Source organism: Zalophus californianus, chromosome 9 (assembly GCF_009762305.2).
Source record: "Zalophus californianus isolate mZalCal1 chromosome 9, mZalCal1.pri.v2, whole genome shotgun sequence".
In the NCBI taxonomy this organism is placed as follows: Eukaryota; Metazoa; Chordata; class Mammalia; order Carnivora; family Otariidae; genus Zalophus; species Zalophus californianus.
The window spans coordinates 119,511,748-119,525,367 of NC_045603.1; the positions used below are offsets into that span (position 1 = coordinate 119,511,748).

The 13,620-nt window shown below is 36.8% G+C and overlaps 1 protein-coding gene across 2 annotated transcripts in view; it reads right to left on the reverse strand.

Annotated features, from left to right (window-relative positions):
* SPAG6 (sperm associated antigen 6) overlaps positions 1–13,620 on the reverse strand; it is a 61,816-nt gene that overhangs the window by 31,825 nt on the left and 16,371 nt on the right. For both annotated transcript variants that reach the window (XM_027595446.1, XM_027595445.2), the window contains exon 4: positions 10,620–10,803. In XM_027595446.1, coding sequence (XP_027451247.1) covers positions 10,620–10,803 — 184 coding nt within the window. The remainder of the gene's footprint in view (positions 1–10,619; positions 10,804–13,620) is intronic.

Consider the following 13,620-nt stretch of genomic DNA (forward strand, 5'->3'; position numbering starts at 1 on the left):
TGGTTATATACCGACCATACTCCAGTGTGAGTATAGGAATGTGACTTCCAAAGTGGAAGAAATTTGTCCTGTTTTTGGTCTAACCCAGCAAATCTACTGCTTAGTTATCTACTGCTATGTAACAAATCACACCAACTTAGCTGCTTCAAACAGGAAACACTTACTATGTCGTGGTTTCTGTAGGTCAGGAATGTGGGAGCGGCTTAGCTGGGTGGTTCAGGCTGGGGCCTTTCACGGCTGCAGTCAGGATGTCCGCTAGGGCTGCATTATCCGGGGCTCCACTGGGTCTAGTGGATCTGCTTCTAAGCACACTCACAGGAATGCTGGAAGAAGCCTTCATCAGGTCCTCCCCATTTCTGGGGCCTTTCCATAGGCTCCTTATGATGAGGCCTCTCCCAGAGTGAGTGATCCAAAAGAGAGAACCCAAGACAATGCCTGCAGTCTTTCATAATCTAACCTCAGAAGTCACATAACATCACTTCTGCTATATTTCACTGGTGAAATGTGGGAGGAGGCTACACAAGGATGTGACTAGGAAGAGCTGGGCATCATTGCGGGTTGGGAGGCCATCACAGAGGCTGGTTTTATTCTTCGCCAACACATCTGCAAGAGGCAACATCCCTCTGTAGGTAACAAGTCTTCTATAATTCTGAGCTGAGACACAGACCTCTCCAGTTTCAGGGTGAGAAAAAGGTGGAGAGATAATTTGCATATTATTATGAAAAAAATCTAATATATGATTTTTATTTATTTCCCCCGCCCCTCAGATGTCATTTTTCCTACTCTCATTATTTCCACACCATGTCTCTCCAGTCCTCAGAGCCATTGGTCTAACTCGTACACATGGGTTGAATGTTTGAGAGATTAAGGGTTAACATACATACATATGCTTTGAAGGTTAAATAATTCTGGCTCCTTTAAAAAGACAAGTGAGTCAAGTAAGCCATTGATCTGGAGTTAATGGTGCCGTAGTAAGAAATTACAATCAGCTGGGATGGACGATGCACTTACAGGGCTCAAATATAAAAGGCAGCTTCAAAATATGCTAAGGAAAAGAAGTGGAGACAAGAGCAAGAGAATGTGGGAAATGAGAAAGACCTGGTCATGGCCTGGAAGTTAATAGGTAACATAAGATTTAGAGCAATTTTTAAAACCCCCAAATTTTGGCAATTTTTTTGTTTTTGACTTACAACGACTTCACAGCTAAGACTAAGCTGAAGAGAAGGAGGCAAAAGCTAATTGTGGTGCTCTATCCATGAAGAAACTGATGATAAATTACTGGGAATCAGATCTTTTACAAAAAATAGTTTTTGTATCTAGAAATGTTTTCATTTTGTTTTCCAATTGCTAGATGAGTAGATAATATTGCAGCCATGGCTGTAGCTTTCCTCTGCCTGCAATTTTGCATGCTGCTTCAAACAAAGTAAACTGAAGTGGAAAGGGTGCATTTTATGATTGCGACATCCCTGGCACACTTTCTTTGCTCCAGCCCAGTTTTAAGTCCCTGCCTTCAAGTTGCTCAGGCAAGGGTGGCCGGAGGAGGCTAGACAGTCAAGAGCGGCTGGGGCTCTGCTAGACTCTCTACAAGAGCACACAAAGAGAGGAAACAGAAAAGGGAAACAAATGGAACACTGGATGATTAGAAAGTTTGCCAGGTGCTTTTATAAAAATGGCCCCTGGTCGGAGAGGTTCTTGGTGTGACTCCCTCTGAGTGGTTCCTAGAAGCTGCCCATGGGCTTCCTCTGCCCACATTTATTCCTAAGGATGGATTCAGCTCAACATTTTAATAATTGCATAATATCCCACTGAGTAAGTATATGCCATAATTTACTTAACCGTTCCCCGCTTTAGAACATTTAATTGTTTTGTTTGATTGTGGTTTGGGTTTGGGCCATTATAAAGTACAGTGTAGTGAACCTCTTTGTGCATTAAGATTATGTATTAGTTATCTATTGCCGTGTAACTAACGACCCAAACTCAGCAGCTTCAAACATCATCATTATTATCTCACATTTTCTGTGGGTCAGGAATCCTGAAGCAGCCTAGCTGGGTGCTTGTGGCTCTGAGTTACTCATGAAGTTGCTATCACACAAATGGCTGTAGTCATTCGAGGACACAACTTGGGGAGGATCCGTTTCCAAGCTCACTCAGCTGAGTGTAGTTGTTGGGAAGCTCCAGTTTCTTGCTGGTTGTTGGAGAACTCAGCTCCTCACCATGTGGGCCTTTCCCTAGGTTGTCTGACTGTCCTCGTGTCAAAGCAGCCTGCTGTCCTCAGAACAACTAATGAGAGACAGAAAGGGAGAACAACGCCAGGACAGAAGCCTCAGTCTTTTGTAACTGGTCACCTCTTCTCAGAAGAAACCTGCCATCCCCGCTGCCATATTCTAGGGGCCACACAGACCAGTCCCGGTATGAGGGGAGAGGGGCCTATACAAGGGTGTGAATACCAGGACACGGGAGCTCTGTGGGGTATCATGGAGGCTGGTTTCCACTGGTCATACATACACACATCTAGAACTCCACAGGTTACACAAACACACATGCATGTGTGTATTTACTTCCAGTAGTGGCTCAGAGCTACAATTACTAAGGGGGAGAGTGTTGACATTTTTTGAGGTTCTTGATATTTTTAATCACATGAAACTGCTCTTTTTGTTAAATCAAAACCAATTGAATATAGGTAATTTCATGTAGGTCAACCACTCAAGTATGTGACAGTAACATGTGACTAGTGCATGACCATATTGGGTAAAGCTGTAGTTTAAAATCAAAGGAGATACAGAGAAATCGCTAGTAATAGAATTATCACACAAATAAATAACTGCAGTCAATACTTTTTCAAGGCCAGAGGTCCTATCCTCAGCAAAATGCTTTGATGCAATTAACTTAACACTACATTTTTATAGCAAGCTGGTTCATTCATCTACAGCCACAGATGAGAGCAAAGTAGGCCAAAAAGTTAACTGCAAAATCAGCCAGATAACATGGTAATTATACAATAACTATTTTCCCTGGAGACAATGGATTTTAAGATTTATGGTAAGATAAGGATGAACACGACTTATTTCAAAATACAATCCTTTTTTTTTTTTTTTTTTAGGTGGAGGGGAGGCGCAGACAGAGTCTCAAGCAGACACCCTGCTGAGCGCAGAGCCTGAGGTGGGGCTCCATCTCACCACCCCTCACAACCTGAGCGGAAACCAAGAAACCAAGAGTTGGAGGCTCAACCAACTGGCCACCCAGGCACGCTCAAAGCACAATTCTTATGCTAACAAAGTCCTAAGCTTTTAAGAAGCAAATACTCTTGTAGATGTTTGTGAATGCAGTACTTTCAAATTTCAGTCAAATACACTATGACTAGACTACTTCTAGAAATTCAAACATAAATAAAGAGTTTTTTCCCCTCAATATCTAAAAGGTGTTGGAAGGTTTTATACACTAGTGACTGGAAAATAAACCAAGTCTGAAAAACATTTTTGTTCAAACCCTAAAAATATGTTATGAGGCACCGTTCAAACTTGATTTATTTCTAGACTAGTAGGATACAAATACCCTTCTCTTTATCTACTTAGTACACAATTTCGTGACATTTCTTGTGCAGATATTTGCACCCAACAGAAAACAAAGCCTCAGACTAAAAGAATATTAGGTGGCATCAGGTAGGGGAAGTATTTTGGTGGGTAGAGGGCTTTCCTTTCCTATAACTGTACGATCAATGTCACTTCTTTTTATTTCTATGCCCAAAGTCTGTCCAGCGGTTATCTGGAGGTAACAGGTTCTTAAAGAATAATATAAAGATTGCCCTTTCTGCAATGGTACAAAAAGGATAACTCTTAATTCATTTTTCACTTGATCCAATTTAGAATCACCCAGTGTATTATATATGTACTCTTAAGACAGTATAGTACATTTCTGTCTAATGTGCCCAGCTGTCTAGATGACTTTTATGCTCATCTCTATCAATTTTTCTATCTTAGATTGTAAAGTCCTAGAGAGAAGATATTAGCCGACTTACTTTACTTTGAAGACATGGTAACATACACAGAAGACACATAAGTGCCTCAGACACTTTTTGATGATTACAATGATGACAATGGTGATAAAGAAATTGTTCGCTGGCCTCATATATAAAGTTAAAGGTCTCAGTGACTTAGGAATCTGAGATTACAGAATGATATGGTATTGTTCTATATTCTGAATCATAAAAAAAACACGCACAAAAAAATCTCAGAAGATTTTGTCAACTAAGAGTTTATAACTTTAAAAATCACAATAAATAAAAATACAGAAGAATTCACAACATATCTTTTCTTCTACTAGCATGCAAACTACCCTAAAAATGACTAACAAATGAGGTAACTACTGAGTAGTTATAATTAAAGTGTTACTTTGTTTAACACATTTGGTCTCCATGCCAAAAGAACATAGATGAGACATTTATTTTCACTTCATCTTTTTTTTCACCAACACTTAAATAAGTAGAAAACTTATTTGTGGAAATCAATGTTAGGATCAAAATAGGTGTAACATGTAATACATATAATCCCATATACATCATTTGCCTCTATGCTTATGTCTTCCTCAACCCCTCCAAGATAAAAGAAGTTGTAAAAACAAAAAGATAGTACAGAAATCAACATTATTATCTACAAGCATCAGTAAAGACAGTTGTCTGTAGGGCTTTTAAAATAATTTTTAATTACCAGGCTGTAGTCCCCTTCACCCCTTCATCGCCACCACACAAAGTCCCTTGTTATTCTGAGATAACACGAATTGTCATGAATATGTGGATTTTTCAAAAGTTAATTACTGCTTCCCAAGCCTGTTCTACATGATTTGGCCTACTGGCATTTATAGATGGGTGACATGAGAATATTTGCAAAAATTCTGAATTTTAAAATTCTCTTTTCTTTTTATCACATCATCATTCTATACAAGACAGAAAAGAATCAAGCTGGCCAGCTTGGTCTGGATTCCTCGTTTATATTATCTGTTTAGCAAATAGAATATAATCTACTAAGTGTTTCTCTAGTGTCCAAACTGGCCAATTCCTGTCAGCACTGCTCATCTTGGCCATCTCTTCTCCTAACTGCCACTGAGCTGGGATGGAAATCTCTCATTTGATTTAGTCCTGTAGACATCAATCAAGTCTATAGGAGAAAGGATAGTCACACATGTGGAAACCAGCCATCAGGGATTAAAAACAGAGGTATCTGGCAAGACTTTCAGATACAACAAGGAGCTTAAAATGAAGAATGATGAGCTCTCATACACTTTACTTTCTCACACTATAAAAAAGAAAATCTCTGAAAGATTTTGAGTAATTGCCAAGCAGTTCCACCATAAATTGCTGTCTGGTCAAAATAAATCCTTCCTCTCTCTACTTCAGTTTCCTCATCTATATAATATGACAATTATATTAATGATTAAAATGTTTTAGAACACCTAACCAAATGTACTGTATTCCTCTTTGCCAGGTTTGAGAACAAAGTTTACTCTGAGACAGCAAAAGTTTATAAGAGACGGCATATTTAGCTAAAGCTCCCAAAAGAAACACTTAAAACTTATTTTTGAGCCCGAATGTGGAAAATGATTCCTACAAAACCCTTGTATGGCTCCTCCTTCTTCACCCCTCCAGCCAGGCTATTGCTCTCACCTTAGTCCCAAGTGCGGCCCTCACTGCGGCCACACCCTTGCTACAAGGTCATTGGAAGCTCTCCTCCATGAAGCTGCTGTGCTCCACACACTAAGGAAGCCAGAGAGAGGCTGCCAGTGGGGAACAGGGAAGCAGGGCCTGGAGAGGGCGAAGCGCTCCTCTGGGCCTCTCCGGGTGGAAGCCCTGCACCTGCAGAGTTCCTTCAGGTTCCTTCCTCACCCCTCACACTTCCGGTCCACACAGGCCTCTCGCCTCATCCCTTTCATCTCCAAAAGCAAGACTAATCCTCAGAAACAATGAGAGGGTGACACTGATGAGGTAAATATGTTAATAGAATAATGTCACTAGAATAATGCTGCAGAGTGGGAGAATCCAGCAAGAAGGAAGAAGAACCAGCCTGAGAAGACTTTACCTCAGCTTTTATTTTAAACGCCAGAGAAAATATAAAGAAATAGCTTATTTATCTTCAAATTAAGAGGTACATACATCAAGAATATTCGATAACTGGTGATTCAACCACAGAAATTTAAGGACACGATTTATACAGAGTTAAAAAGAAAAGAAACCCCACACCATTTTGGGCTGTTAGTCCCCAGTTCCCTTTGATTATCTAAAATACTTTAAAATCTACACATAGAAGTAACTTTCAGAAATTGTATTTTTCAAATAAGAACAAGTCAGATGGTGCCTATTGGTTTTTCTCTTCTACCAATTGCACACTTAACTTTATTTTTGTTTCCTAGACATAAAATGTTTTCCTTCTATTGCCCATAAAGGTACACTTTATTTCTTTTGCATCTCCATTTAAGGCTTCTATTTCTTGAACTAATAAAATGTTCTTCTAATACTAAGAAGAAAACACTGAATGAATGTCTTCCCATTAATCTAACATATTCTATTTTTAGGAAATCATTGAAAAAGAAATCAGATTATTTAGAAGTAAATCCTCTATTTTCACTGATTCGGGATGTGAATGATGACTTCTTTTATTGCCTACTGGGTAACAATTCCTTTTCCTTCTGAGAAATCTATGCAGTAATCTCTTCAGGGAGCTTCTGGGTCCCAGACCCCTAACTACTGTGAAATATTGAAATTACAGTGGGAATTCCATGTGGGAGCCAGATTATAGCAAGAAATTGGAATGGAATCCCTAAGACAGATCCTATTTATGAACTATAATCATTTAGCCTCAGACTCAGCGAAAGGGAGATATGGAAAGGTTATCTATAGGCACCTGCCTGAGAGTATATCTGTACGGCAGTCCCTCAAAGCTCCTTTGCTGCACCTCTTGAAATACTCATGTTACAATCTGTTTGCCATAAAGTCTTCTGACCAAAAGCAACAATAACAACAACCACAAAAACCCCAACCTAAATATGATAACCAGCTTCCCATGATAACCAGCTTCTGATTTAAAACACTGCCTTAGGGGTGCCTGGGTGGCTCAGTTGGTTAAGCATCCAACTCTTGATTTGGGCTCAGGTCACAGTCTCGGGGGCGTGGGAGCAAGCCCCCTGTCGGCTCCGTGCTCAGCGGGGAGTCTGCTCAAGATTCTCTCTCTCCCTCTGCCCCTTCCCCCACCCACTCTCTCTTTCCAATAAATAAACAAATAAATAAATCTTAAAAATAAAAAACTGCCTTAGTTTCCTCTATCAACATATATTAAACAATAGTGCTAAGGTGACCCTATTTGGAAAACCAAAATCCAGATATTAAGGAAATCATTTTAATATACTAATTCAGAATCATTCTAAGCATGACAATAGTTTTCTTTCTCCATTTATTTTTCTATCATTTTCTTTCCTTTTTGTCTAACGGTGTCGCCATTTTAAGAACCAAATTAAACATAACCATGGGAGAGCCTCTTCTATTTCCATTTTGAATTTCTTCTTCAATGCTCTTTTAAGAAATATGTAGTGACGCTGTTATGGTCAATGGTGAGCATGGGCTTTGGAGTCAGATTTAGACTCAAATTCTGGTTCCACCATTAACATAACTTCGGGTATCCTCTCTGAATTACATTTTCTTCCTCTGTTTAACAGGGAAAGTAATACCTACCCTATGGGTAGCTGTAATCAAAATGAGATAACGTATCTGAAGCATACTGCACCGAGCCAGGCACACAGTAAGTACCCAGTAAGTGGTAGCTATTGTTTTATACATACACACACACTGAAAAATCTGGAAAGCAAAGAAAGTATATCCTTAATTCTATCACCCTAGTAACACAAACATGTATTTCTCTGTAATTTATGTCCACATAAAAACTTATTTTTATATTATTATAATTGCAATATATAATTTTATCTCTCTTTTTACATTACAATCATGTTTCCATATTACCATGTAAGATTCATAATTACCTTTTTAATTCGCCAAGTGAAATTCCATTAAGTAAAAACTACCATAATTTAACCGCTATATTCCTGCCAAATATTTGAGGGTTTTTGATACTACAAATATTACTACAATAACATTTGCATGAATATAACTTTTTCATTCTGTGGAATTCTTCCCTTAGGATGAATTCCCAAAGCAGGCTTTTTAGAGTAACCACGAATTCTTTCATGACTTAGATTAATTTTGCCAAACTGCTTACCACAAGTTTAAACAATTTGTAGTGCCTCCACCAACGGCCACAAACATCAGTATTAATACTAATATCTTGTATTTATTGAATATTTACCATATGCCAAGTGCTTGTCTAAGTGCTTTGCATATATTATCTCATTGTGCTCACAATAAATCTCTGAAACACCTACTTTTAGGTACCATCTTTTGCAGATGCGGAAGTTAAGGTTCAGGAAGTTTAAAAGCCATGTCCAAGGTTATACAGAAACTAAATGGTAGAACTTGGACTCACACTCAGATCCTGTCCACAGTACTCTTAACCATTTGGCTATATTTCTGCTTTACTCTTTTTTCCCCTTAAATAATAATAATAATAATAATAAAGTGGGGAAAGACATTTTTACTGATGTTTTAATATGCATTTCTTTGATTACTAGCAAAGTTGATCATTTTTACATATGTTTGTTTTAAAACTGTATTTTCTTGTTGTATTATTTGTTTGTATTGTTTAGCAACTTCCGTAAAGTGGTGGGGGCAGTTTTGTTCTCTCTGTATTCTTTACCAATCAGGTGTGTCAGCACAAACTTCACACAAGAGTTCCATGTCCTTCTTGATGAATTCATTGAGCTGTCAGTTTATAAGAGGAGGTACTACTCTTTCCCCTCCCTCTTGCCCAGTATGGGTTCAATACAAATATATTCCAGAAAGTTATCATGTCCATATCTCTTTAACATTATTCATTCATGCGATATGGCTCCTGCTTGGTTTAGAATACCCCTGTCCTGAGAGAAAGTAAAGACCCAATATCCCCTGAAGTGTGAAAAACTAAAATTTTTTCAGTGAACCAATTTACCCACATCTTTGAGAATCCATCAGTATCTCACTCTCCTCATTCCCCACTACCATCCCTTTCTATCTTCAAATTTCTCTTCTACTAACTAGGATAAGGACTGAAATGTGCAGGGTTTTTTTTTTTCTTTTCAAATTTTTATTTAAATTTTAGTTAACATATAGTGTAATACTGGTTTCAGGAGTAGAATTTAGTGATTCATCATTTACATGTAACACCCAGTGCTAATCACAAAGAGTACCCTCCTTAATATCCATCATCCATTTAGTCCATCCCCCGCCCACCTCCCCTCCAGCAACCCTCTGTTCTCTATAGTTAAGAGTCTCTTACGGTTTGCTTCCTTCCCTCTTTTTTTTTTTTCCCTTCCCCTATGTTTATGTTTTGTTTCTTAAATTCTATATATGAGTGAAATCATATGTTATTTGTCTCTCTGACTGACTTATTTTGCTTAGCATAATCTCTAGCTCCATCCACATCATTGCAAATGGCAAAATTTCTTCATTCTTTTTGATGGCTGAGTAATATTCCATTATATATGTATATATTATATATGTATATATTATATATGTATATATTATATACGTATATAATATATATTAATAGATTTGTATTTTATTTATTTATAGATTTTATTTAAATTCATGTTAGTTAACATATAGTGTATTATTAGTTGCAGGGGTAAAATTTAGTGATTCATCAGTTGTATATAATACCTAGGGCTCATTACATTAAGTGTCCTCCTTAATGCCCACTGCCCAGTTACCCCTTCCCCCACCCACCTCTCCTCCAGCAATATACCAAATCTTCTTTATCCATTCATCAGTTCATGGATATTTGGGCTCTTTCCATAATTTGGCTATTGTTAATAATGCTGCTATAAACACCAGGGTACATGTGCCCCTTCAAATCAGTATTTTTGTATCCTTTGGGTAAATACTTAGTAGTGCAATTGCTGGGTTGTAGGGTAGCTCTATTTTTAACTTCTTGAGGACCTTCCATACTGTTTTCCAGAGTGGCTGCACCAGCTTGCATTCCCACCAACAGTGTAGGAGGGTTCCTCTTTCTCCACATCCTCGCCAACATCTGTTGTTTCCTGTGTTGTTAATTTTAGCCATTCTGACAGGTGTAAGGTGGTATCTCATCGTGGTTTTGATTTGTATTTCCCTGATGATGAGTGATGTTGAGCATCTTTTCATGTGTCTGTTAGCCATCCGGATGTCTTCTTTGGAAAAATGTCTATTCATGTCTTCTGCCCATTTCTTAACTGGATTGTTTTTTGGGGTGGTAAGTTTGATAAGTTCTTTATAGATTTGGGATACTAACCCTTTATCAGATATGTCATTTGCAAATATCTTCTCCCAAGACTGAAATGTGTAGGTTTTTGTGAATTTGTGATCCAAATAAGTTGGCCATCATTCAGAACTTATCTCCCATAATGTATGGAAACATCATTAAAACTGCATCTATTGTTCACCAAGCAAAACCAGATTTACCTAATAAATCTAAATTTTAATAATCCTGTTTTCAGATATGCTCCATTACCTGCATTATGTCTTGCAATATATCCAAGTGCCCAAGCTGCAGCCTCCTTGACTCCGGGGTCAAAATCTTCCAAGCATATCACCAGTGTATCCAGTGCTCCACAGTCAACTATAGCTTGAGCTAGTTGAGGAGAATGTTTACCAACTGCTCGTAACACAAAGGCAGCTGCTTTCTTGTAAAAACGCTACAATGATAAAATAGATAAAACTCAAAGTGAATTAAGCACTTATAAAAACAGAAGTTAAAATAGACCAAAACCAGCTTTTTTATAAATTTTTATAAATTTTATCTATTAATATAAATAAAGCTCAACAGCTTTCAAATCCAAAAGATGAAAAACATCCTGCAAAATTATTTTTTGATGTTCCCCTATTGTTTTTGTTCAGTAACTAAACTGAAATAATATGTCTTAAATTACATTTCAAATGTTTTATTCTGAAATATTCATTTGGAAACTCTATAAAATAAAATATAAACATTGTATTTCCTACCAATTCATAAAATAATGAGACTTTCTGTATCTGCATCACACTGAAAAGTATTTGTTTGACCCATGGGAACTCTTAGATTGTTAGCATGTGCAACAAAACTGTCCACTGACAAATTCATTTCCTTTACTTGCCCTCAGTCTCTAAGCATGGTAGGCTTTTCATGACCTCAACCAACCTTTTGGTGTCCCAAGTTATCCTGAAATAACAACCATGTTTCAAGATGTACTACCAATTGCTGGATAAACATAAAGGCGAAACACTCATGATACATTTTTAAAACCTTTCCTGGTAAATAAACTAACCAAACAAGGAGGTGTGTTATTTATCCCCTCTTAGAAATGCTTTTTTTAAAACAACAAATACAAATGACTTACTGTTAGGTGAATTTTAAGTAATGCTTCATATTTATAAAATTTTCTGTATAAAATTTTATCAGATTGAGAAATAATAAAACTGAAACACAAGACTAACATGTTTTTCTTCATATAACTAAAAAAAATTAAATGTATAGAAAGTATTTGGCTATAGCATTCACTGTTGTTTCAAGGTTGGTATAATGACACAGTAATGGTCTCTGTCTTTTATTAATAGAATCCAATTAACCCCCTATTGTAGATTCCAAGTTTTTATTTCTTTACACTGATGACTAAAAGTGATTAGGTGACTATAGCACCTGTTTTGAAAGCATGTTATTTACTTTGGCTAAAAGATTAAGATACAACAAAAATTATAGGAGAGGGAAAAAATACATCAAGTATATTTTAACATATTATATCTCAAAAATTGGTATATGTTGATGATATAAGAAATATGCTGTGTTAATAATGATGTTTTGATTTGATATATTTCTTTAGTTTCTTAAATGTTAACATATATAGATATTAAAATATTTGTTATAAAGGTTACTTTTATGTCAGTAACCAAATATCTACTAACTTACTATAAAACTTAGAGTTTTAAAGTAGCTTTCCATTATTTTCTTATAATCATGGAAAAATAATGGTGATACATTTCCTGTCATCACCTTAAGCTAAGGTAACTTTTTATATGGCAGAATTTTCAAATTCACAATTTACTGGCCATTGATAGATCGTCACTGCTAACTACAGTGCCTATAATTCACACCTGATCTCATTTCCCTTTTCTCCTAATTTCCACTTTTCCAAATTCCTCTCTCTTCTCTCTCATTCCTCACCAAAAGAATTGCCTTAAAAAAAAAAAAAAAAAAAAAAAAAAAGCTCCACGCCAGGGACTTTGTACCTCATAAAGAAGACATTAAATCCTGTGAAAAATGAGTTAAAGGACGGGTAGGTGAAGGACACAGAAGCCTGGGAATCCTGACTCACATTCTCACTTTCTCCTCACTTCGACCCTAGCACTTTTTTGTCTCTTTACAACTAATGGACATTCATTCACATTTAGATCTATTGAGAACCTTCTTTGTGGGATACCAAAACACAGACCCTGCCCTTGAAAGAAGGAGTTAAGAGTCCAGGAAGAACAAAGTCTAACAGTATTTGACTATAGAAGGAACATCTGCAAGAAAAATAAAATTTCTGAGATTCCTTGTAGAGAAAAGACAGTCAGTAAATGACTCTCCAATCTATAAAAATAAAGCAAAATTTTAAACAATTAGGATTTATTTTTTCTATTCTGGTAAAATACACATATTTACTATTTTACCCATTTTAAAGTATACAACTCAGTGGCATTTAGCACATTCATGGTGTTGTACAAACATCACCATCCAGTTCCAGAATATTCTCAGCAGCCCAACAAGAAACCTCATACATGTTAAGGAGTCACTCTTCATTCCCCTCTCCCCCCACCCCTGGTGACCACTAATCTGCTTCTGTCTCTATGGATTTGCATATTCTGGACATTCCCTATAAGTGGAATCATACAACATGTAGCCTTTTGTATTTGGCTTCTTTTTTTTAGTGTAACTTTTTCAAGGTTTATCCATGTTGTAGCATGTGTCAGCACTTCATCCCTTTTTACGACTGATAATATTCCATTATATGGATGTCCAACATTTTGTTTATTCAGTCATTCTTTTGTTATAGTGAATAATGCTGCTATAAACATTTGTGTACAAGTTTTGTTTGAACACCTGTTTTCAATTTTTTTGGAAATCTAACTAGGAGTAGAATTGCGGGGTCATGTGGTAATTATGTTTAACTTGACTGCCAGACTGTTTTCTATAGCAGCTGCACCATTTTATACTCCTATCAGCAATGTATGAGGGCTCCAATTTCTCCAAATCTTCACTAACACTTGTTATTTTTTTCTTTTCCTTTTTTTTTTTATCATGGCATCCTAGTAGGTTAAGTGATATCTTGCTGTGGTTCTGATTTGCATTTCCTAATGACTTATGCTGTTGAATATCTTTTCATCTTCATTGGCCATGTGTATATCTTCTTATTATGTGTATAGATGTCTATTCAAGTCTTTTGCCCATTTTTAAATTGGATCGTTTGTCATTTGGTTACACAAGTAGGAATTTAATC